This window comes from Mirounga angustirostris, unplaced genomic scaffold (assembly GCF_029215605.1).
Source record: "Mirounga angustirostris isolate CCGP_5_RB_7025 unplaced genomic scaffold, mMirAng1.0.hap1 SCAF_1, whole genome shotgun sequence".
In the NCBI taxonomy this organism is placed as follows: Eukaryota; Metazoa; Chordata; class Mammalia; order Carnivora; family Phocidae; genus Mirounga; species Mirounga angustirostris.
Window position 1 is genome coordinate 41,957,790 of NW_026991709.1, and position 26,862 is coordinate 41,984,651.

General features: G+C 38.5%; 1 protein-coding gene across 1 annotated transcript; it reads left to right on the forward strand.

Moving 5' to 3' along the window:
• On the forward strand, positions 1 to 26,048 carry NSUN3 (NOP2/Sun RNA methyltransferase 3). The gene is given in 8 exon segments (XM_064580412.1): positions 1 to 252; positions 1,057 to 1,166; positions 11,354 to 11,697; positions 17,555 to 17,709; positions 18,855 to 18,976; positions 22,716 to 24,134; positions 24,136 to 24,432; positions 24,434 to 26,048. Coding segments are annotated over 8 exon segments (2,826 nt in total). The 5' UTR covers positions 1 to 240; the 3' UTR covers positions 24,801 to 26,048.
• The last annotated feature ends 814 nt before the right edge of the window (positions 26,049 to 26,862 follow it).

Below are 26,862 nucleotides of genomic sequence, written 5' to 3' on the forward strand. Positions count from 1 at the left end.
TCCACCAGGGGCCGGCGGAAGTAACTTTGCGCGCGCGTGCCTCTCGCGGGACCTACACCTCTTTTTGGCGAGATTTGGACGACAAGGGCAAAGCGGTATCTCGCGGGAAGTTGAACCGGAAAAGCGAGGGGTAGAAGTGAATGCGGGTAAACCTCGGATGTGAAGCTGTGCTTTTGATTTCCTGGAGGTTTTAGATGCTCGGTGGTGTAGACCTTTTGTTTGGCATCTCGCGGAGGGATCATGTTGACCCGGGTGAGGGCTGGCACTCGACTGGGAGCCTCTGACTGAATCAGACACTTTAACGGGCCGAGGTGGCGAGGGAGGGGGTCGGGATGGGGGAACTTCGCGAGCTGTTGGTTTCTTTGGCTTCACAGTCCAAAGTCCTGGAGTAATGCTGAATGCTCGAACGCCTTCTCCTGAGCGTTCTCTGTCGGTTTCTCCCAAGACTCACCTGCGCCCCCCGTAACTTGTCTGTAATCCAAACTGCAGACCTGAATACCTATTCCCTTAAGCTTTGAGCCGAATACAGGCTCCACAGGGCCTGAGACTGTCAGCTGCTCCATTGTGGGAGCTTAGAACAATGTTACATAGTAATACCTCGCTAAACTTTGGATGAGTAAATGAAATAGAATTGCAAGGAAGTTTCCACAGGAAACGAGTGACTTTTTTTTTTGAAATAACCTTTTTAGAATAATTTTACATTTACAAAAAAAGTTGCAAAGATAATACTAGCTTCCATAGGCTTTTCATTCAGTTTCCCCAAATGTTAACACCTAGAGTGGCTTATTTAATTTTGTTCCTTTGACGCAGCTTCTGTTAAGTCCATTTTTTTTTTTTAACGCCACAAATCCTTTAACCTTTGCTTTACATTTGAGCAATAATTATTTGAAGAAACCCTCTTTTTTCATAAATACAATTTTGTTACATTGGAGGTAATGCTCCCTTGCAAGAACTAGTAATAATCGTAAAACATGTTAAGAAAAAACCCTGCTTATTTGAAGTTTTAATAAATTTGTAGTGGCAGATTGTGTCAACAGCGTTTTCTTGTCATCATAGCTGAAAGCAAAATCAGAGAGGAAGCTTGCAAAACAGATTTGCAAAGTTGTATTGGATCATTTTGAAAAACAGTATTCCAAAGAACTTGGAGATGCCTGGAATACAGTAAGGTTAGTATAATTCATCTCTTGATGCTTTATGATAGAACACGAAATAAACCCTTTTTGGGGGAGGGGTGCTGTGAGTATAAAAGATAAAGGAATCTAAATCTGGCTACCCTTTTCCTACAGAGGCTACAGAAGAGAAGAACTTTGAAGAAATAGATGGAAAATCATAGGAAAATGAAAAGGGGAGAAAGAAATCTTTGTAGTAATAGTAAGGAAAAAATTGTTATGGCCTTGCCTTGAGCAATTATTTTGATCTTTGAAACAGGAATGCCCACCAGTTTGACAAAATTAATTATACTGTAACAGAAAAATCTTAAAATTTTTGAGGGTATTTGACTAGTTTCTGAAATTCAGAAGATAATAAATCTTTAAAGCTGGCACAGCTCTGTCTTAGCTAGAGTCACTTTATTTGGTTATCATATTTCTTCCCTGTGTTTTTGGCAGGCTATGTTTTGAACACGTGTACACACACACAAATTCTTTGAATGTATTATTGAAAATAAATGTTTCATGCATAGAAGTAAGTGAGATAAGTTTGATTTGTATGTTTAGTGATTTTTGCCTTTGGTCAGAATGTTATTCCATGGGTTCTCTACATGGAGTTCTTTTTTTCAATTTTTGTTTAAATTCTAGTTAGTTAACATATAGTGTAATATTGGTTTCAGGAGTATAATTTAGTGATTCATCACCTACATATAACACCCAGTGCTCAGCACAGATGCCCATCACCATCTAGCCCATCTCCCACCAACCGCCCCTCCAGCAACCCTCAGTTTGTTCTCTATAGTTAAGAGTCTCTTATGGTTTGCTTCCCTCTCTCTCTCTCTTTTTTTTTTCCCTTCCCCTGTGTTCATCTGTTTTGTTTCCTAAATTCCACGTACAAGTGAAATCATACTTATTTGTATGTAATCATACGTATTTGTCTGTCTCTGGCTGAACTATTTTGCTTAGCATAATACATTCTGGCTATGCCCACATCATTGCAAATGGCAAGATTTCATTCTTTTTGATGGCTGAGGAATATTCCCGTGTGTGTGTGTGTGTGTGTGTGTGTACACATCTTTATCCATTCATCAATCAATGGACATTTGGCCTCTTTCCATTATTTGGCTGTTGTTGATACTGCTGCTATAAACATGGGGTGTATGTGTCCCTTCGAATCAGTATGTTTGTATCCTTTGGGTAAATTCCTAATAGTGCAATTGCTGGATCATAGGGTAGTTCTATTTTTAACTTTTTGAGGAACCTCCACACTGCTTTCCAGAGTATGGCCGCACCAGTTTGCATTCCCACCAACAGTGCAAAAGGGTTCCCCTTTCTCTGCATCCTCACCAACAGCTGTTGTTTCCTGACTTGTTAATTTTAGCCATTCTAACTGGTGGAAGATGGTATCTCATTGTGGTGTTGATTTATATTTCCCTGATGATGAGTGATGTTCAGCATCTTTTCATGTGCCTGTTGGCCATCTGTATGTCTTCTTTGGAAAAATGACTATTCATGTCTTCTGCCCGTTCCTTAACCGAATTAATTGTTTTTTTGGGTGTGGAGTTTTATAAGTTCTTTATATATTTTGGATACTAACCCTTTATCATTTACATCATTTGCAAATATCTTCTCCCATTCTGTAGGCTGCCTTTTAGTTTCATTGATTATTTCCTTGGCTGTGCAGAAGTTTTTTGTCTTGATGAAGTCCTCATAGTTCATTTTTTCTTTTGTTTCCCTTGCCTACATTGAGTTCTTACATAGTACATTCCATTCCCCGTAGAATACAGAGAGCAAGACAGTCCCCATATCCAGTTTGCCTGCAGTCTGGTGTTCCTGGGGGATAGGCGGCTGGTTAAAACTGTATAAACTATTAATTCCATAAATATCCTGATAGAAATAGGCAGGAGAACCTTGTCTTATTTAACAAAGCCTGAGGGTGCCAGCAAAGACCTGAGGAGAAGCCAGGCCTTGGTGACTTAACAGAAGTTACCTTAGCAAAAAGAACCAGGTAACTTAGGCTGAAAGAAGAGGGTGCTTCTGAAGCTAGGGTGCAAAAGCCCAATACTGTTTGCTCAGTAAAAAAACGTTATGTAGCTGTAGACAATGGAATTTAGTCACATTGTTGTCTTATTAAATCTCTTCTTAGACCAACTCAATAACACGTTCTCATTTACAAAGGACAGCTTTAAGCACTTTTTTTTAAAACAGATTAAGTATTGGCTGATAATAAAGTCTGAGGTGGTTCTGAGATAATTTTAGGACAAATAACACTGTCTTAGAAACTTGTAAATACTGTAATATGAAAAAGTAGTTTATGGTTGTGGTTTCTATTTCAAAACTAGATTTTAAAATGGATGTCTTCTGTCACAGAGAAGAAAGAAGGATGATAGTGAAGTGTAATAAATTCATTATGTTTTTGTATGTAAAGTTACTCACGTAGACTAGCCAAACAACCACACACCTACCCCGTGCTTATTATGTGCCAGATCGTATTGGCCTTATGTGATCCTCAGAACAAAGCTCTGAGGTCTGTTTCCCATTTTTCATGTGATGAAACTATAGAGTTGGGCGCCTGGGTGGCTCAGTCGTTAAGTGTCTGCCTTTGGCTCAGGTCATGATCCCAGGGTCCTGGGATCGAGCCCCGCATCGGGCTCCCTGCTCAGCGGGAGGCCTGCTTCTCCCTCTCCCACTCCCCCTGCTTGTGTTCCCTCTCTCACTGTGTCTCTCTCTGTCAAATAAATAAATAAAATCTTTAAAAAAACCCAAAAAACTATAGAGTTTAAGTAATTTCCCAAGTTTACTTAGCTAGTAAGTGCCGGAGCAGGGATTTGTGTCTAGGCTTTCTGGTTCAAGAATTTCCACTGCTGGGGCGCCTGGGTGGCTCAGTCGGTTAAGAGTCTGCCTTCGGCTCAGGTCATGATCCCAGGGTCCTGGGATTGAGCCCCGCATCAGCCTCCCTGCTCAGTGGGAAGCCTGCTTCTCCCTCTCCTGCTCCCCCTGCTTGTGTTCCCTCTCTCGCTGTGTCTCTCTCTGTCAAATAAATAAATAAAATCTTTAAAAAAAAAAAAAAAAAAGAATTTCCACTGCTAACCCCTAATCTCACACCTGCAGTGTAATTAGACATTCATGGATAACTTTAAAAAAAAAAAAAAAGAGGTTTTAAAAGGTATATTGTCTTCAGATTTTATAGTAGTCTGGCTACCCATACCCTGTAATGAGTTATTTTTCTATTTAATGTGCTCAGACAGATTTGTAAATTATTGTTTGACCCTAAACAAAATGAGCAGTGAACCTCAAATCCATTTAATTAGCTGTGCCTTCCGCTTCATCTACCTTTTTGTTGGGTTTTCATGGCAATTTAAGTTTTGCATAAATGTGCTAAATTTGCCATGGGCAAAATAAAGGCTGAGATTAGAAAGTAGTCTGAGCATGGAAGATGGCATGGGGAAGTAAGAACATATATATATATATTTAACTTTTATTTGGAAGACATAATGTCATGCTTGTGGAGTCTGTTTACTTCCAGGGAAAGGTGAGTGCATTGTTGTCTTCTACCTAGAAAGGGATTTACTTATTTTCAGTTTCCTGTCTTATCTAAGAGATTTAGATAGTGGGGAAGATTTAGTATTTATTTATATTTTATTGTTTTGTAATAACCTTTTTTAAAAGTTACCCTCTGAGCAGGCCTTTAAAGTTGTTTACAGTGGGTTCAAGTTTTGCACTGCTCATTACCTACATTATCTTTCAGGTAAGCCCATTCATGGCATGACTTTGAACTTCCCTCACTATGCTGCCATCTCAAGCTGTGCAGTCCCCTCTAAGCTTTGTTACATTCTTCTCAGTATTTTCTGGTAACTTCACTTAGTTTGGTACTAGGCAGTCTCAGAAGCATGCTATTTTTCCCTTCTAAACCTGTGTTATCATTTGCCACTTGCATGTTTTTTCTCACTTGTTGAAGATATCACCATCAGTATGTTTCCTCTTTTCTCCTCCACACCTTCAAGGTAAAGAATGAAACTTAATAAAAAATAAGTCTGACATTTACCCTCAGCTCCTGGGAGGTTATCTCTCAGCCCTTGGAATGTCCTGCCTAAGAGTGACTTTGTTTACCTGGGGCATTGGGCCACACTGGAAAGTCTTAACAGTGTGATTTGTGGTCGGGGCTGTGGGTCATGGTATTAGCTTGGCTTCCCACCTCTGACCTCTAAAGGAGCTGGAGAATTAAGATTAGCCAGTTGATCATGTTTGTGTGACGGGGCCCCAATAAAATCTAGATGCCAAGCTTTTGTTGAGCCTTCCTACTCGTCAGTATTCCTGTGCATATGGTCACACATTGTTGCAGGGAAGAGTCCTTGCCCATGATTCCACTGGACAAGACACCTGGAAGCTTCATGCTTTGAATTTCCCTGTGCTCTGCACCATGTACCTCTTACCTTGACTGACCTTGACAGTTTGGGGCTCCAAAACTATGGACTGCCATACACCACTACTCTGCCTCCATCAAAATCTAAAGGCCCACCAAATGCTTTTCCTCCTTCCTGAGAAATTTCTTAATTTGGATTTCATTTGTATCCCCTTTATTAGTGTTTCTCAGAGTCCATAGTCTCTCATGGTTCGTCTCCCCCTCCGATTCCCCCCCTTCATTTTTCCCTATTATTACTGTTTTTAACCAATTCTCCCATCAAGCTGTCCCATATACCCTTGACAAAATTAGTTCTGCCTTTGTGTTTCCATTGCATTTTGTTGATAACAGCTACTGTAATTCTTTCACGATTGTGTTGTCATAATTTATTGTTATTTTTTCTGACAAGGGAGGGTCTTGAAGAACCAATACCTTAAGACTTGAGCAAGTCATCTACTTATTCACACGTTAGTGTTTATAAACCAGGCACTGTTCTAACCACTGGGGATACAAAGATGGATTATATATATTCTGCCCTCAAATATATATGAGGGGAGGATTAATTGGAAATCTTTATATGAACTTTGGAAATTTTGTGTGCACTTTGTAGAAAGCAAAGCAAACAAAAGAGCCTCAGTGAAGTCTGGCCTGTCTGTGAATATTTTTTTATTTAGACACTCTTCTCCAGAGTTCACATAATTGACTATGAGGGGAAAAAATAAAGCAGATTGCATTAGCAGAATCTGTGAATGGGATGGAGTGGGGTGGTTGGAGAAAGCAGAAGTGAACTAGTATCTCTATTTCAGTTTTGTCCCTTATGTCAGCTTTACACAAATATTCAACCTTAATTTGTGCAAATCCCTGTGATTTAGTAACTTTTAGCCCCTTTAAAAGTCAGAAGTTAAAAAGTACCAATTTTAATGGCCAATCCAGGCCTGTGATTGAATGAAAATAATGTCAAATAACATTGTCCAAATAATACATTAATACAATTTTTTCAAGGGATATGTGTGCACAGGCAAGTTACAGCAATCAACTTCCAGATTTTCAGATTTTCAGTTTTCATGTCTTCTCTTTCACAAAACTACTCTGATCCTTATGTGCCTAAGGGAGTACTTATTCTCCTTTCCCAACCTGCTTTTCTGTTGTCTTTCTCCCACTTTACAAAAAAAAGGACACACTTTCACCATCCTGACTCTTCCACATTGCATTTCTCCAGGGTGACAGCACCTCTACCTGTCAGAGACTACTGGAATGTCATTTTAAGGGTTGAGAAAGTAAATGACTAATGACTAACAAATTCTTTGACAGTTCAGGTGGTTTCCAAGTTTTGCTTTTAACAAAAAGTAAAGGAGCTCCAGTTGAGTTGTCAACTAACAGGTCATTTAAAATATTTTTGAAGATAGATCATTAAGTGATTTGGGAATATAACTCAGAAAGAAATAGAAGTCAAAAAGAGAGACATTGCCATAACAAAATATATTTAATTCTTACCCACTTATTTAAGTGAAGGTTTTTCTCAGCCCTTGTAAGAATACAAAACAGGAATATAGTTGATTTGGACCCTGACTCAGTACAGCTCTAGGTAATATTCATCTCTGGATATCTGGGGACCAGGGTCAGGGGGAAGCTCATTTCATTGAGATCCATTTCCTGACACTTTTCCTTTTTATGTTTAATAATTATGAAATCTATGGTAAATATTTTGATCAACTTTATACTAATAATTTTACTGATAACTGAATCCAGAAGTTACCATTTTAACACTTAGAGATTTAGGCCATAGTGAAAACAAATTTAGTATGTATATGTGTGTGTGTGTGTGTTTATGGCAGAGAAGAACGATAGGGTAATAAAAGATTTCAAGCACAAAAATGTGTTAAGATAAAGTTATATGGGGAAATAGAATGTGAACAGAAAAAGGAACTGTAAAATTTTCACCTGTTCAGGAAGAGACAGTTTTTAAATGGATAATGATGGGTTTCAAAATCACTCTGGTATTTAGGTCCCACTGGATACATTTTAAAAAGTGGTATAATTTATATTTTAAAATGTCAATTTTTATAGTATGCTGGAAATTACGTTCTTAATCTGTGGTTAAGATTTTGATGTCAACTTAAAACGTGCCAGAGGGTACATATAGTTTTTTTCAAAATGGTCAGTGGAGGTACTAGCAAACATCTTCAGGTCACTTGTGGGTCCCAATTCTGCTGGTTGCTGATGTACTTGAAACTTCTGTCATTGAAGACCAGTAAGTGGAACAGCTTCAGACCCCTCATGAATCTTCAGAGGAGTCCTGGAGTGTAGGTGCCTGGTGAGTGTCTTCTTAAGCCCTCTAATGTACGCTCCCAGTATTGTCTGCTGGGCCACTTGTCCATCCAGTCAGAGCTTTGGACTTGAGTAGCCATTGGCCTGCCAGCCCCAGGGGCATCATCCTGCCAGTGCACTGGAGTGTTAGTGTGTGTGTGTCTGTGTGCGCATGTGCTAAGGAGAGGGGAAATCACTGGTAGTTGGTGGGGCAGGATGGGTGGGGTGCTGAGACCCACATTAATATGCAGTTTTGCTTTCTCAGGGGTAGGAAGCACCAGCCTGAGCAATCTGAGCAGTCCCTGCATCAAGTGGTCCCATTGCAGGTGCTCAGGGCAGCGTGTATCAGGCTATTCCCACTGTTAGGAGCAGTGGGAGGCCAGGGCACTGACACTAGGCGAGGGTTGGAGTGAAAATTCTCTGCCTCTCCCCTGTGGTATGCTGCTAGTGCTACAGTACCAAGGGCTCACACTTCGTTAGACTTTAAAGTCAGCCAGGTTTTGGGGCACCTGGGTGGCTCAGATGGTTAAGCGTCTGCCTTCGGCTCAGGTCATGGTCCCGGGGTCCTGGGATCGAGCCCCACATCGGGCTCCCTGCTCCGCGGAGATCCTGCTTCTCCCTCTCCCACTCCCCCTGCTTGTGTTCCCTCTCTCGCTGTGTCTCTCTCTGTCAAATAAGTAAATAAAGTCTTTAAAAAAAAAAATAAATCAGCCAGATTTTGAATCAGGTATTTCTGCTTAATAGTGATAGAACCTTGGGTGAGTTGCCAGATTTCTGAAAGCTTCAGTTACCTAACTTCTAAAATGGGGGTAATAGCTGTCTTTCACAGTAGTGATTGTTAAATGAGCTAAGCAGGCGAAATGCATATTGTAAACATATGATCAGTAATTTTTTTTATTAATATCAGGGTGAGGTGGAGCAGGTGGATTGGCTTGTAGGTAGAAAGGTTTCCCTGAGGAGATAAAGCCTAAACCGGGCCCTCCGCAGAGAGTAGGGGAGTCAGCCAGGCCATTGTAGGTCAGAAGAAAGGTCATTTTGGGCAGAGGGAGCAGTTTATCCTGAGACTGGTAAAGGCTAAAGAAAACTTGTTCCAGGAAGTTCAAGGACTTCAGTAAGGCTGCATATAGGTTAGGAGGAGTCAGAAAATTTGTTTAAGCAAGTTCTTATTTTATCTAGTTGTTAAAGAATGAGAATAATTTCTGAAGATTGCTGACTCACTCTGCCATAAGTATATGTTTTGTTTTGTTTTTTTCCCAAGATGTATTTATTTGAGAGAGTGTGAGTGCGGGGTGGGGGGGGGGGTTGGAGAGGGAGAGAGAAGCTTTAGCAGACTCCTTGCTGACCTCCCCACGTGGGGCTTGATCTTAAAACCCTGAGATCATGACCTGAACTGAAACCCAAGAGTCAGATGCTTAACTGACTGTGCCACCCAGGGGCCCCAATAAGTATATGTTTTTAAATGCAGTGAGGTTCTCTCCCCTAGAGTCCTTTAGTGAACTTTATCATATTATATTTGACCCATATAATCTGCCATGAGTCGCACCAGACTACTTTTAATTACCCAAATGCACTGTCCTTCTTCATACGTTTGTGCCTGGGCTATTGCCTTTGTCCTTGAATTTCCCCTCTCATTTTGTCCTATGGTATTCCTCCTCATCCTTCAAGATTTAACATATTGTATAATACACAAAAATACTGTTCCTAAACTAACATACAATAAGGTTAAAAGGAAATATGCAAGATTAATAACCTTTACTAAGGGATCTGAAAGAAAATGTGACTAAATGGAGAAACAATGTAGTCAGGGTTGGAAAGACTAAATACAATAAGGATGTTAATTCTCCCCAGATTTACTGCTTTTAATATAATTCTAGTCAAGGTTTCTGCTATCTACACAAATATTTTATAAATTATTTTTTAACTGACCCAACTGATTCTAAAGTTCATCTGAAAGAATAAACATTCTAAAATAGCTTTGGAAATTCTGAAGGAAAAAAAAAAAGAAAAGAGATTTGCTCTGTCAGATATTAACCAATTGAAAGTGTCCTACCTTTGTTAGCCAAAGAAACAAGCCACTCCAATCTGTATTAATTAAATTATGTTTCTGACTATTATTTCTCTGTTAAATGAGTCAAAACCCTGGGTAGATTTTCATCCAGTTTGGAAGGGTAAGATTAGGGTAGACTGAAATAAAAGTTATAGCAGTGACATTTGCAGATCTCCCCTTTGGGTCTGTTTTAATGCAGTGGTTCCCAAAGTGTGGTCCTGAGGATTAGCAGCATCATTATCACTGGAGAACTTGCTAGAAATGCTAATAATGCTCAGGCCGTGCTTCTGACCTACTGTATCAGAAAATCCTGGGGTAGGGCTTAGGAGTCTTTTACAGACACTTGATGCCTGCTAAAGTTTGCAGAGTACATTCTTAAAAAAAGAGGTTGTCATCCTCCAAAATTCCTGAAACAGACACACTGGGCTCCTCTGATGGTGGACCATCATAGTAAGAGGCAGTGAAGGAGAAAGCAGTTTCACATATTAGCCCCCAATTGAAATTCACCTGGCACAGTTCCAGTCGCAGGTGTTACATTTCAATCCAGCCATTTCTCACCTAGGCAACTCCAGGGTGAGTAGCAGCTGGGATTTATTTAATTGACCATGGTTAATGAGGCTCCCAAATAACTCAGCTAGAAAGGTGAGCTTGTAAATAAATTAAATATTTCCTGCTATATCATCTGTCAGTTGATGTGAGCTTCTGACTGTTAAGAGATCTAACTGTTGGACCGAATAAAAAATTAGGAAAGAGAATCTTCTGGTGAAGGCGGGAGGGTGGGGGGTGGGCGGTGCTGTCAATCCATAAGTGATTTTTAAACCATCCTTGGTTTTGTATCATCTGAACCACTGATCGCCTCATTAACTCTGTTACTGTAGGGTTCACTATAGTTTTCCATACTTTTATTTCATGAGAGGAAGACTAACACTCACTCCTTTAAATACCCTTTAATGATAGTACTTTTCCCTCCAATATTAATAGTCTCAGGTTTTAAATTTTGTCTTTTGAAAAACACTTGTGCAAAGTGATAGGCTGACATCTCTTTTGATGTATTCAGAGGTATATAAAGACAGGCCATGTGTTTTTGGCAAGCTGTTCTGCAGGAAGGGACTAGGCTGAATGGCAGGTGAGGCATTCCTCTCTGGTGCAGAATTTAAGGGGCCCCTAAAACTCAATAATCAAATAATACTTTAATGGGCACAATTCATACAAAAGAAAGAAAACCCATGATGAATAAAACACTAAAGTTTTAAATAAAGGCAGGGTCGTAACAGTGGTAGGTTGAGCCATATTGGAGCCTATGGCAAAAGGGCAAAGTCAGTGATACTAATCCTGACTCTGAAAAAAATCACAGGTAAGTGTGAAACTAGGGCCCCATTCACTTGATTAGTAATATAAAATTGTGTTTGTATATATAATATTAATATTCTTTTGTTTTTCTATTTCTAGGGATATACTAATATCTCCATCATGCTGGCAATATGCTATCCTTCTTAACAGATTCAATTATTCCTTTGAACTGGAAAAAGATTTACATTTAAAGGGCTATCACACACTCTTTCAAGGATCTTTACCCTACTCTCCTAAATCAATGAAGTGTTACCTTAGCAGAACTCCAGATAGAATGCCTTCAGAAAGACACCAGATTGGAATTCTAAAAAAATACTATCTCCTGAATGCTGCCTCTCTTCTCCCAGTATTGGCTCTGGAATTAAGGGATGGGGAGAAAGTTCTGGATCTGTGTTCTGCTCCTGGAGGCAAATCGATAGCTCTGCTGCAGTGTGCTTATCCAGGTAGTGTGCTTTTCTTTCAGTAATTGACAGCTTTTAAATACCCATATATTACAAAATACTTTTAAAGTATATGAGAAGAAGTGTAAGATTGAGTTTGCGGACTTTGAAAATCTGAAAAACCAGGACAGTATGTCGAATGGAAGTTTTAGCTAAGAAATCAGTGTAATTTTTTTTTTTTCAGCTACATACTAGCAGATAATTTTGAACAAAACTACCACATTTTGTAAACCTAAATCTGTCAGGTAATATGAATCCTGATAAGCCAATAACAAAGATTTTTTATTTTATCATTGACTTTTATACTTGAGAGTCTTGTATTGACATCTCATTATACTTCTGGGCAACAAAATACACACATTTAAAGTCATTTTTTGTATCATTAGACCATAAGTTATAAGGCAGGTCTGTCCAATAGATATATAATGTGAAGTGCATATAAAATTTTAAATTTTTAAGTACTCATTAAAAAAAGCAGAAACAGTCGAGATTAATTTTAGTAATACATTGTAACCCGGTATATCCAAAATATTATTTCAACATGTAATCAAAAGTTATTAAAGAGATATTTTGCATTCTTATTTTCTTACAAAGTCTTCAAAATGGGCATGTATTGTACAGCACATTTCAGTTTGGACTAGCTACCTTTTAAGTGCTCATAGCCACATGTGGCAAATGAGTATGATATTAGACAATGCAATTCTTTTTTTTTTTTAATTTTATGTAGTTGAGAGAGAAAGAGAGAGAGAGCACAAGCAGGGGGAGCAGCAGGCAAAGGGAGAAACAGGCTCTCCACTGAGCAGGGAGCCCAGTGTGGGGCTTGATTCCAGGATCCTGGGATCATGACCTGAGCCGAAGGCAGATGCTTAACCAACTGAGCCACCCAGGCTCCCCTAGATAATGCAATTCTAAAAGACTTTTTAAAAAGTTTTTTGGAAGTAACTTATCATTACCATTATTAGTATAAAAATGATGAAATTTATGTAAATGTACATTTTTATAAATATTTGTTAAAAGTAATGAGTCAACCAACATCATAAATTATTTTCCTAATTAGATAATAAGACTTTTTAAAAAATTATTTCAGATTTCTGTGGGTAAATATTACTTATAGCTTGGTAAGACAGGGTTCAGCATCAGTTCTGTCTAGTTTTTGTTTATTTGATGGTTTTTATAAATGGAGATGCTGTTGTTTATTTTAGATAAGATGATGGAAATGGTAGGAGTTGTGTTATAATTGTGCCTTCATATCACTTCTAATATATGGACAATATCATTATTCCAATTTTTACATTGAGGGGGCATATAATCCCTCAGATAATCATAATTATAATCATAATCATAATTATGGCATCAGTGATAGTCACACTGTGTTCCTTAGATAATTACTCCAAGGAGTAATTAATAGAACTGAAAATAGGCAGAATTGAGTTTTTTCCAAGTTAGTTGCACTAAAATAAATAAATGAATGAAACTAGTAGCCCAATTTCTTTCCATGGACCAAAGGCTGCCTTACACAGATGTAAAGCCTCAATGACTTTTTCATATATTTTTTAAATTCACTCCCTTTCCTGCTTAGATGAAGAAATACCAAGACTTGGTTTATTTTTGACGATTTAAACATGAAGTTAATTCTTTTTCAATGTAGTAAGTCTTAGTATATATATGAAACTTGGATTGTGATCTCATATTACATATTTTAAAAAATTTAACCAGTCTAAGACAATTTCAAATAAAATCTACATCTAGGCCAAACAACAATATAACATAAAGCTGTATTTTAATGAAGTTATTTTAAAATGCTGAATTAAGAATCTTGACTAAAGCTGTAATTTAATGAAAAGCTGACCTGATTTTCAGTTTTAACAGTTTAAATATTCTTTATTATAATGCCATGTTTCAAATCAACTCAGCCACATTAGTGAGCATGTACTACGTGTGCAAGGCTTTGGATGGTAGGTGTGGAACTGTGAAAGATGCAGAAATAACTAAGATTTTGGTTCCTTGTAGAATGACAAAGTAGGTCTCCTAACCAACCCTCCTGCTGAAAACAACTAAAAAATGTAGGATATAATATTAAAAACAGAATCTTTAAATGCATTGGTGATCTCCAAATATTCAGTGACCAAAATCTAAGAGATAATGGGAACCTAGAAGATCAGTTGAGCATCAAAGCTAGCTTTTCACTTGTGAGCATTTGCTTAACCTGAAAAACTTGCATGTTGATTTTCATTGCTTCATGAAAATGTGAGAATAAAAGACAAAGCCAGAGCTTGCCCAAGAGATAATCTACTAGGAGGTTAACTTACAGAAAGCTGAGATTCCAAAATGGTATACCCTCCATGTAAGGTAAACTAAGAAGAAATTGTCCTATCCCAAGGAACTGAAAGGAAAACTGTCTATTTTCAACTTTGATGATGGAGGAGGAATGGAAATACCCTCTGAAATTGTGTGAGCACAGCTAAGCCAGTGTAGACCATTATAGTGAAGTTGCAGAACATTGAAAATAAAGAGAAGATCTTAATAGCAGCCAGAGAGGACAGATAGCTTACCTCCAAAAGACAATAGAATGAGGATTGACCTTTGAGGGTAACAATGGAAACTAGCATTCAGAGGAATGATGTTTTCAGTGTCCTAAGAAAAGATGACTATAAATCCAGAAGTATATTCACCAAGATATCCCTGAAGAATGAAAGTGAAATGGACGTGTTTTTTTTTAGACAAAAAGAGAGAATATAAGTTTGTCACCAATGATTCTGAAAGATGTGTTTCAGGAAAAAGGAAAGCCATTGTAGATGGATGATAAAAGATAACAAGAAGAAATGAAGAACAAAGAAGATGGGAATTATATGGGTAAATCTAAAAGTCATTGACTATAGAAGACAATGATGATAATGTTTTGTGCAGTTAAAAAATGTAAGCCCAAATATACAGTAAAAGCATCTAATTTGGGAGGGAGAATTAAAAGATTCTTGTATCTTTTAGGGAAAATGGTAAGGTTGACTAACCTTATATTTTTTTTACATATGCATGTTAAAAATTTTAAATTTACATATGCATGTTAAAAATAATAGAAATGGAATATAAAATATTTAAACCAGAAAAAGGGAGAAGTGGAATGAAAAATAATTAAGACACGGGTCTTTCCTTTGAGTCTCTTAGTGTCTGATGGGGACAAGGTGTGACTTTGGGGAGCTTTCTTGGCCCCAGTTTATGCTCCACCACATATGTCTTTGGCTTCACCTTTACTCCCATTCCTTAAAGGCTTGAGACCCTTGAATTGTTTCCAGATTGGAGAAACCCTAGAAAAGATTCATGCTGTTCCTGCAGTTATCTGCTGCTGATGTTACTACTGCCACAAATTGAGGAGCCTCCAGATAAGCAAAAATCACCACACTTGAATGGTTGCTGTTACTGGCCTTGGGACTCTGGCTTGCCTGTAGGGGCCAGATAGCACAAACCTGAACTGTGTGGAAGTTATCAACTCTTGGAATGGACTTTAACCAATGAGAGGCAGGAGACAGGAAGATGACAGCAGATTACTTGTTCTTCCTCCTTACTCCACTAAACCCCATAGTTTCTTCCAAGGCTTAGCAATTTCAGACTGTGGACATATCCTGAGAGACTGACCAGTGCTGTAGCCACCTTGATTACAAACCCTTTTATATTTGTGCTCCATCTTTGTATGATTTACTTCCTTTTTTCTTTCACTCTAGTTTCCCTGTGGTTACATCTCCTCCATAACATTAACTTTTGCCTTAGGTCATTTTCTAGTGATTTCAGGTTTTTAGACAACTGTCCGTAAGCTGCATTAGCAAATCCTCTAAAAGCCCCTGAAGTAAACACATAAACTAAATTAAAAAAGAGAATACTACCTGTATAAATGTGGCTTTAAAGTGATTTCTTATTCCTTTAACCCCCTAACAAAATTGATGCCATCTCCTAAGTGCCTTCCATATAGAAATTGTGGTGCGCTGGTAGTAGAAAGGGTAAGCAATGCACATGAACATCTCTCTTGTGGTAAAATATGGTTAAGTACTATAGAAGTGGTTCAAAGTATGTATGAGAAGTGGACAAGTCCGTCAGATTTGGTGGAGCACAGAGTATGTTGGTAAAACAGTGGGAGGTTAAAATTGAAAGGTTGTCTTGAGGTCTCATTATCACAGACCTTGAAATAAATCAATAGTTTGAACTTTACTGTATGATAGGAAATCATTAAATGTTTTTAATCATGGATTGACAACCAGAGAAAACAACATATGTATAGATATATATAGAGAGAGAGAGATATGTAGATGTATATATATTTATACATATATATTTGAGCAAAGGGTTTACAAAAATATTTCCCCCTCTACATTACAATTTCACCTTCATGTAGTTCTCTAGCTTTGTTTCCCTGGTAACCTGACAGATTGTCACCACGTTTCCAGGCAACATTACTCATGATAAAAAAGACCCTGATGGGTAAAAATGCATGTGCACTGGGAGAAAGATGAAATAAGCCCCAGAGACCCAATAGGGATGCCCTGATTGGGTCTTCCTGAGTGCATTGATTCTTGTTACTGGGCAGTCCTCTTGTAACTTGGGCATCCCTCATGGGGATCCTGAAAGCTGTGCCTATGAAGTTGTTAGAAGAGATGTTGTCTTCTGTGGGACATGAAGCTTTTAAGCCAGGACAACTCCTACACCTGCCCAATGTGAATGTGGAAGATCCACAAGAGTGGCCAATCGTTAAGTGCTTGTATACTAGGTTGAACATAGAGTGCCAGTTGTGGAAAATAACTAAAATATGTGGGGGAGAAGACAGGGAGAATTTTTTTTAAAGATTTTATTTATTTATTTATTTGAGAAAGTAAAACAGAGTGAGCAAGGTGAGGAGCAGAGGGAGAAGCAAGTTCCCTGCTGAGCAGGGAGCCCGACACGGGGCTCCATCCCCGGACTCTGGGATCATGACCTGAGCCGATGGTAGCTGCTTAACTGACTGAGCCACCCAGGCACCCCAGGAAGAATTTTTAATAAGGTCTGTTTGTACAGATTTCTCTTGGCCCTGACTCCCCATCTCTGGTGATAAGAATATTTCTTTCCTTCTGGTGTAGGGAGAGTATTTTTCATACGGGATTTCATCTCCTTTTAGGAAAAAAAGGAAGGTAAAAATGCCCTTCCTGCATCTGCTATTATTCAAGTGCCTTTTACTCAAAATAATGTCAACATGCCAAAGTGGCATATTTTGGAGAGGCATGTTCTGAATCCTTTTACTAGGTACAATCCCCATTTTACACATAAGGAAACGGAGACTTTTTTTTTATGAAGTCATGAACATTTTTTATTAACATATAGTGTATTATTAGTTTCAGAGGTGGAGTTCAGTGATTGATTAGTTGTATATAACACCCAGTATTCATTATATCACGTGCCCTCCTTGTTACTACCTTGTTACCCCATCCCCCCACCCCCCTCCCCTCCAGCAACCCTCAATTTGGGAAACAGACTCTTGAGAGCTAAGTAACTTCCCAGTTATGGGAATTATGACAGTTCATACTTTGAGCGATGTCTTACTAATACCATGACGTATTGGTTGTATAGCATATCTTTAGGAATCCATAATTAAATTCGAATGAATAAATGGTCAGAGCTTCTGACAGGCTATGTAGGCAAGACTGTTGTGAATGTTTTGTGTGTGTGTGTGTGTGTGTGTGTATTGCTGTTTTTTAAACCTAAGATCATTATATTTACCTCTGTGCCCTATTTTTGCATAATTATGATGAATTGATTTCTTTCTGAAATTTATTTGATCAAAAGTGGAAATTTAACAATTCCATTGCATTCATTTTAAAACTTTTTAATCCTTTATGTTTAGGTTATCTTCACTGTAATGAACACGATAGTCTGAGATTGAGGTGGCTGAGGCAGACATTAGAATCTTTCATCCCACAGCCTTTGGTAAACGTAATTAAAGTGTCTGAATTGGATGGCAGAGAAATGGGAGATGCCCAGCCTGAAATGTTTGACAAGGTATAGTTATTACATTGTGACAAACTGATGGGCTCCCAGTGATACCACTGTTATGTTGCTTTGTTGTTGTCTTCCATCTGCTTCCAGACATAGCCTGATACAATTTCTCAGTACTCTGGGAAATTTTTTTTTTTTTTTTTTTTTTAAGATTTTATTTATTTGACAGAGAGAGACAGCGAGAGAGGGAACACAAGCAGGGGGAGTGGGAGAGGGAGAAGCAGGCTTCCCGCTGAGCAGGGAGCCCGATGCGGGGCTCGATCCCAGGACCCTGGGATCATGACCTGAGCCGAAGGCAGACGCTCAACGACTGAGCCACCCAGGCGCCCCTCTGGGAAATTTTGATAAAGTGAACAAGGAAGCAGTTTTCATTTGATGGTCAGCATGGTTCAAAGGAAGCGGTAGTAACATTGGGATTGGGGATGATTGAATTTTTTTTTTTAAGATATTATGTATTTATTTGACAGAGGGAATGACAGCAAGAGAAGGAGGAGAAGCAGGCTTCCCGAGGAGCAGGGAGCCCTATGCGGGGCTCGATCCCAGAACCCTGGGATCATGACCTGAGCTGAAGGCAGACGCTTAACGACTGAGCCACTCAGGCGCCCCATTGAATGTTTTTTATTTCCAGGTGCTTCAGAGATACTCAGGAAAAGATCAGATGTTACTTGGGTCAATGAACAAACATGTACACTATATAATTGCTTTAATTCAGTAACATTTCCTATCAGAGTATGACAGTTGAAAAAAAAGAACATTTCAGCAAACCAAAATTGAAATATTAGTTCTCAAAAATAAATGCTGAGAATCCAGAAATATAGAATGTCTGTTTGAAACAAGTAACTTTTGTAAAAGTTTTTGCTATAGTCATCAAGAATATGAAATATGAGTAGACATTAGTAGACTTTTAGTCCTCCTGTTCCCTCTCTCTGCCAAAAAATCAAACACTGAAAGTGCATAGGAAATTTTCCTGTAAAGTTTTAGTGAAGAAATGTCATGAAGAATTTACCATAGTACATTTTTGGTTTTAAAAGAAATGTCTTTACTTACTAGCTGCTTATTGTCATGTTTTACATAGCTTCTCCATGTATTTTGCATTTGAGACTATATTTTCAGTGCATGTTTGCATTATATATCCTTTTTTTCTCTAGGTGTTAGTTGATGCTCCATGTTCAAATGATCGAAGTTGGTTGTTCTCTTCTGATTCTCAGAAGGCAGCCTGTAGGATAAGCCAAAGGAGGAATTTGCCTGTTCTGCAGGTAGAACTCTTAAGGTGAGGGCTATTAATAGAAAAGTTATTCTGGTTTCTAATGTAATTTAAATAGGCATGACAAATCATGACACAGGATTCCCCAAATGGAGGGTTTTCTGTGTAGGTGTTGATAATTATTCCTCCAAAGGCTGTATCCAGAAAATTCTTAACCTCTTTGCTTTCAGCTCTCATGCTGTAAGACCCCACTGCCCCCTCCCCCACCCCCTCAATGAAATGTAGTATTGCTGTGCATTGTCTTTTAAAGGATACATATGATTTTACTGTGGTTTAAAGTTGTTTGCCTATCAGGACCGTCTCAAACCTAGTGTTCAGCACCCTATTCTTTCACCAGAACCTGAACAGTCCCCCATAATAGTAGCTTTGGACCAAGATGTATGTTTTTGGTAATGGATACATTGTTTTGGATGGGTCAGCCTCCTAGGAAATTGTAGTTCATTGTTAGCACTTACCTCCCCTTGAAGAGTTCTCCAGAAGCATGTGACCACCAAGAAATACTTGGTTTTCTTATGAACAGAGGCATTTTGGGACATTCTGTCCTGGCTTCAAAAGAGATTTCTACTTATACTCTACTCCCAAGTAATTCCTGTTGTTCAATGCAGAACAAAAATTCTCTGGAATATTTTAAAATATAACTTAATGATGTATTATCACTTGTTACCTCTTACATGTGGAATGATAATGATTAACATTTTTTATGCACTTCTGACAACGTGGTTTACTTCCAATTTCTGATTGATACACAACAATGAATACATGCCATTACCTAAGTAGTACAACCAACTAATATGTAGTCTTGTTCTTGTACCAGATTATGAAATCAGCTCATATGGCTGTTCTAGGTAGTACCTACCAGAGGGTTCTTCTAAACGTTACTCATCTGGCAGTTAAACTATTTATATGCTTCCAGTGTCAGCCTTTCATCTACTAAACCCTAAGATATTTTGAGAATTTTATACCACCTTTCCCCTTCTACCTTTTGGATTATTAGCTTTGGCATGTTGCATAGATCCTGCTATAAGACTTCTTTCTCACCTAAATTTTCTCGATCTGGCTTCTTAGTTAATTATTCCAGCTACTCTGGGCCTTGCCATTGTTAACCTTACACCTTGTAACAGACAATAAGTTTTATGATGGGTTATTAGCTTTGTGACCTCTATTTTTTTTTTTTAAACTGTGATTAAGCAACCAGGCTTTCTGAGAATATCATTTTTCTTTCTCTCTCATGAAAAATCCTCCCTTCACTTCTTTTTCTTCCGGTTCATTACCAAGCTTTCTGTGTTTTATATTCTGTTGTTTTTCCTCCCATTTTGTCTCAGTTCATTGTAATCTATTTTCTTTTCCCATTATTCTTCCAAATTTATGCTTGTTAAGGTTACTAAAGATCTATTAAATTGGCAAATATTTTTCAGTTTTAATTTTACTTGATCTCTTGATAGCATTTTAAAAATCTATTTTATTATATAACTATTACAAGGGAACATTTTCATTGTAAAAAGCTCAAATAATAAAAATGAAGCAAAAGGCCCTCTTGGCCATGGACCCAACCAAATACCAGCTTTCTTTACTGAGTTATCTGTTGGACTTGTTTAGTGGACTTGTGTGGACTTCCAAATCAAAAAAATTTCCAAACTTTTTCTCTAGAGATTTTTACAATTATGTGTGCATAAATTCATTTAAAAATAATTGCTATCACTGTGTATATATTGTTCTGAAACTTGCTTTTTTTGTACTTAATTTTTCTTAGTTTTTTCCTTATAGATTTACTTTGTTCTCTTCAACTTTTGTGAAATATTAAATAGAATCAATCTATCATATTCTATTTAATCCTCTATTTTTTGAATACTTATATTATTTCCTTTTTTTTTTTTTTTTTACTTTTACAAACCATCCTTTAATTTGTCTCATTGGACATGATACTAACATTTTTCTTGATTAAATATCACGAAGTGGAATTGAGGATCAAACATTTTAGATATATTGTTCTCTAAAATAGCTATACCAGTTTATACTTTCTATTGCATTTGACTTTATTGACTGCATGTTTCGTCTTTTTTTTTTTTTTTAAGATTTATTTATTTGCGGGGTGGGCAGAGGGAGAGAGAGGGTCTTAAGCAGACTTCATGCTGAGCACAGAGTCCCACACAGGGCTCGATCTCACAACCCTGAGATCACGACTTGAGCTGAAACCAAGAGTCGGAGACTTAACCAACTGTGCCACTCAGGCGCCCCTGCTTGTTCTCTCTCATAGTATTCTCTTCCCTTGAATTTTGTGATCATATGCTTTCCTGGTTTTCTTCCTACTTATTTTCTTAATTTACCCTTAACCAGCTCATCCCATAATTTCTGGGTTTCCTTAGGCTGCTGATGTTGACTCTCTTCTCTATTTATCTGATGGCTTCAACTGATACAAGACGCTACCTCCCAAGTATGTATCTAAGCTCAGATCTTTCTCCCTAGCCTCAGACCTATATATTCAGTTATCTATGACATATCTCCATTTGGAAGCCCCTTGGACACATAAAACTCAGTTTGTCAAGAGAAGAACTGATAATTTCAAATGCTATTCTGTCCCCCCCAAAATCAACACAACAAAAAATCAAATAGAAACCCCACTAATCTACCTCTTTTTTTCTCTCTTTTGTATCTCAGTAATTTCCATACCATCATACATTTGCCTAAGTCAGAAATCCATCTCCAACCCCCCTTTCTCTTGTACTCAGTCAATTGCTAAGATGTTTCAGTTGTACCTGTTCCGTATTTTTCAGGTCCATCCAGTTCTATCCATCCTGAATAGCCTAACCTGAGCCACCAGCGTCTGTCATCTGAATCCTTGTAACTGGCTCCTAACTGCCCTGCATGTCTCCAGGTGTGAGCTTCACTTCACTCTTCACAGTAAAGCAAATCTGATCTGAAATGTAAATCTGATTATGTCATTCTCCTTTTTAAAATTCTGCAGTGGTTCCCATTACCATTAAGATTTCAAATTCCTTAGTATGATATTCAAGCCATCTTTGGATATGGTTCCTTCTTACTTCATTTGCCTCATTATCTCAGGACTTCTCTTGCTTTGTGTTCCACTGGAGCAGTTCTTCAAACTCACCTTACAATGTCATTTCTGAGGCCAGGGCATTTCCTGTTCCTTTTGATTGAGGGTTCTTCTTATTCATTCTCCCCTTTCTGTTGGCTAACTCTGGATTCTTTAGAAATTAGCTCTGACTAGGGAGTGTAGGGTAAGGCTTCAATAAGAAGAGGTCAGGGATTGATATTCCCTTCATGTCCTTACTTTCATTTAAAAATATATTGTCGGGCGCCTGGGTGGCTCAGATGGTTAAGCGTCTGCCTTCAGCTCAGGTCATGATCCTAGGGACCTGGGATCGAGTCCCACATCGGGCTCCCGGCTCAGCGGGGAGCCTGCTTCTCCCTCTGACCCTCTCCCCTCTCATGCTGTTTCTCTCTCGCTCGCTCTCTAAAAAATAAATTTAAAAATCTTAAAAAAAAAAAATAAATAAAAAATAAAAATATATTGTCAGTTTCTTTGCTTAACATTTGCCTAGTACTTATCTCTTTCTTCAACAAGACTGTTATAAGCCCCATGGGAACAGGGATAGTCTTACTGTTTTTACTGCTAATACATAATTTGGTGTCTGGTATGTAGAAGGAGGTCAGCAAATAATTGTTTTAAAACACTAAATTAGAAGGGCTGAGTATTTAGAATTTAAATCTGTAATTAAATTTATAGCAAAGTTACTCTCATTGAATGCTGGGCTAGATCACCAGACAGCTGTTTTCTTCTCAAGCCGAGCCAGGCCCACACAGAAGCAATCATGTCTAAGGGACTGGCAGTTGGCATTGATCTTGACACCACCTACTCTTGTGTGGGTGTCTTCCAGCACGGGAAAGTGGAAATAATTGCCAATGATCAGGGAAACTGAACCACCCCAAGTTATGTCGCCTTCACTGACACCAAATGATTGATCAGTGATGCTGCAAAGAATCAAGTTGCGATGAACCCCACCAACACAGTTTTTGATGCCAAATGCCTGATTGGATGTAGATTTGATGATGCTGTTGTCCAGTCTGATATGAAGCATTGGCCTTTTATGGTGGTGAATGATGCTGGCAGGCCCAAGGTCCAAGTAGAATACAAGGGAGAGACAAAAAGTTTCTATCCAGAGGAGGTGTCCTCTATGGTTTTGATGAAGATGAAGGAAATTGCAGAGGCTTACCTTGGGAAGACTGTTAGCAATGCAGTTGTCACGGTACCTGCATACTTCAGTGACTCTCAGTGTCAGGCTACCAAAGATGCTGGAACTATTGCTGGTCTCAATGTACTTTGAATCATCAACGAGCCAACTGCTGCTGCTATTGCTTATGGCTTAGACAAGAAGGTTGGTGCTGAAAGGAATGTGCTGATCTTTGACTTAGGAGGTGGCACTTTCGATGTGTCAATCCTTACTATTGAAGATGGGATCTTTGAGGTTAAATCCACAGCTGGAGACACCCACTTAGGTGGAGAAGACTTTGACAACAGGATGGTCAACCATTTTATTGCAGAGTTCAAGCGCAAACATAAGAAGGGCATCAGTGAAAACAAGAGGGCAGTTCGTCGTCTCCGTACTGCTTGTGAACGTGCTAAGCGTACACTTTCTTCCAGCACGCAGGCCAGTATTGAGATTGATTCTCTATACGAAGGAATCGACTTCTATACCTCTATTACTCGTGCCTGGTTTGAAGAATTAAATGCTGATCTGTTGTGTGGCACCCTGGACCCTGTAGAGAAAGCCCTTCGGGATGCCAAGCTAGACAAATCTCAGATCCACGATAATGTCCTGGTGGGTGGTTCTACCCGTATCCCCAAGATTCAGAAACTTCTACAGGATTTCTTCAATGGGAAAGAACTGAATAAGAGCATCAACCCTGATGAGGCTGTTGCTTACGGTGCAGCTGTCCAGGCAGCCACCCTTTCTGGAGACAAATCTGAAAATGTTCAAGATTTGCTGCTCTTGGATGTCACTCCACTTTCTCTTGGCACTGAAACTGCTGGAGGAGTCATGACTGTTCTCATCAAGCATAATACTACCATTCCTACCAAACAGACACAAACCACTACCTACTCTGACAACCAGCCTGGTGTGCTTATTCAGGTGTATGAAGGTGAGTGTCATGACCAAGGATAACAACTTACTTGGCAAGTTCGAACTCACAGACATATCTCTTGCCCCTCGTGGCGTTCCTCAGATTGAAGTCACTTTTGATATTGATGCTAATGGTATCCTCAATGTCTCTGCTGTGGATAAGAGCACAAGAAAAGAGAACAAGATTACCATCACTAATGACAAGGGCCGCTTGAGCAAGGAAGACATTGAGCGCATGGTCCAGGAAGCAGAGAAGTACAAAGCTGAAGATGAGAAACAGCGGGACAAGCTGTCTTCCAAGAATTCACTTGAGTCTTATGCATTCAATGGTTGAAGCAACTGTTGAAGATGAAAAACTTCAGGGCAAGATCAATGATGAGGACAATCAGAAGATTCTTGACAAGTGCAATGAAATCATCAATTGGCTTGATAAGAACCAGACTGCAGAGAAGGAAGAATTTGAACACCAGCAGAAAGAGCTGGAGAAAGTCTGCAATCCTATCATTACCAAACTGTACCAGAGTGCAGGGGGCATGCCAGGAGGAATGCCTGGAGGCTTCCCTGGTGGTGGAGCTGCTCCCTCTGGTGGTGCCTCCTCTGGACCCACCATCGAAGAGGTTGATTTAGTCAACCTGAGAATAGGTCCAGCATTGTTCCACACCAAATATTCGAAGGACCCAAATTTGTAGCAAATTCCATGGCAGTTTTAATGTTGAGCTGCTATAGTAAATAAACTGGGCATTCTTGGGCACCTGGGTGGCTCAGTCGTTAAGCGTCTGCCTTTAGCTCGGGTCATGGTCCCAGGGTCCTGGGATTGAGTCCCACATCAGGCTCCCTGCTCAGCGGGAAGCCTGCTTCTCCCTCTCGCTCTGCCCCTGCTTGTGTTCCCTCTCTCACGCTCTCTCTCTGTGTCAAATAAATAAAATCTTTAAAAAAAATAAAAATAAAAAAAAAAATTAAACCCGGCATTCTTGATACTTGAATATGGAATACGTGCACAGGGAAAGGAAATAAGCATTGCATTTATAAACATTGTATTGTTAAGTGGAAAATGCAATGTCTTAAATAAAACTATTTAATTGGCACCAAAAAAAAATTATAGCAAAGTTAATCTGCCAAAGATGATATAATCACTGTTGTGCTGCGTAGTAATTAGACATAAACATAAAGCATTTCTGTAATTTATTTTGATTTGTATTGCTTTTATATAACCAAAGCATGGTTTTAGTTTCAGTTTAGTTTTTTTCCTCCAATTGATACATTTCTCTTAACTTCATTTAGCATTTCAATCATTGTCGTAAAGGTCACACATTTATATAAACCTCACATAGGCACCTACTTATGCCCTAACAACTATGGCTCTTCCTTAGTGGCCACTCCACTCTCCCATCATCTTATTTTCCAAAAGGAATGGCTTTAGCATTACATCATTTTAGTAGCATATTAACAAGGTGCAAAACTGACATCTCACTCACTCCAGGTGTAGATTTTTATGTAATCAGACGGGGAAGACCATCTCCTATTCTTTTCCTTGAACAGCTACTCTCCATTTCCTGTCTCTGATGCTTGGTCTGTGTGAGAGATTTGGGAGCCACCTAAATAAAGTAGTTGAAACTTTGGGTCCCTTGGTTGTGTGGTTATGATGATAATGGGGAAAGAGTAGGAAACCCAAGCAATAGGCACAGAGAATGGTTCTAATTCCCTGACATCTACAAGTCTGGGAGTTGAAAAGATGAAGAAAAAATGATAATGTCAGCCACAATTTCTCTTTTACCTCCTGTCCTTGACCCTAGAAAATGAAATATATAGTAATAGTAATTGTCTCATCAGGGATAGCTCTATCACTCACTGTGCCACATACAAAGAAATTTCTTACTTTCTTTGGAATCTTTCTCACCTAGTTATTATCTTACCTTCCTTTAACAAAAGGCAATCCTTTTATTCCACAATAAGAAATGAAAGGTTTCAAATGCAAACATAGGCAAGAAAGTAAATATATTGATGTGTGAGTTTTACTCAAAAGTATAAAGGATTGATAGTAGATCCTTATTTTCATTTGCAAAGAGCAATTAGAAAGCAAGAAAGCAAATATTGCCTAGCTTGATATTGTGGACAGAAGATGGCACTCAGAAGGGAGAAAAGGAGTGGAATGGATAATTGAGAGGCAAATAAGGAAAACTTTTGTACTGTTTTGTAGTATTTGCATTTGTCAGCTGACAGATACAGCACTCAAAGATACTTTATGCCCTCTGTGGCTATATATTCATTTACCTCACCAGAAATTTTTCATATTTATATTAATTAGGCAGTCTGCATAGTGTTCACAGTTTTAGCTTTTGAAAACACAATACTGTACAACCAAATATTACTCTTAACACGTTTTTATGAATGTGATACTTAAAATTGATACTTTATTATTATTATTAAAGATTTTATTTATTTATTTAAGAGAGAGAGAATGCACACAGAGCAGGGGAAGGGCAGAGGGAAAGGAGAAGCAGACTCCCTGCTGAGCAAGGAGCCTGATGTGGAGCTCAATCCCTGGACCCTGAGATCATGACCTGAGCCAAAGGCAGACGCTTAACCGATTGAGCCACCCAGGCATCTCAATACTTTAACATAATAAAAGTTTCTTGATGTTACATATTTTTTAAAAAGAGTAATGTTAGTAGATATGTAAGTCTTTTAAAATTATTTTAAAAATTAATGTATGTTTATAATCATGAAAAGAGTAATCTAACCTGATTTTTC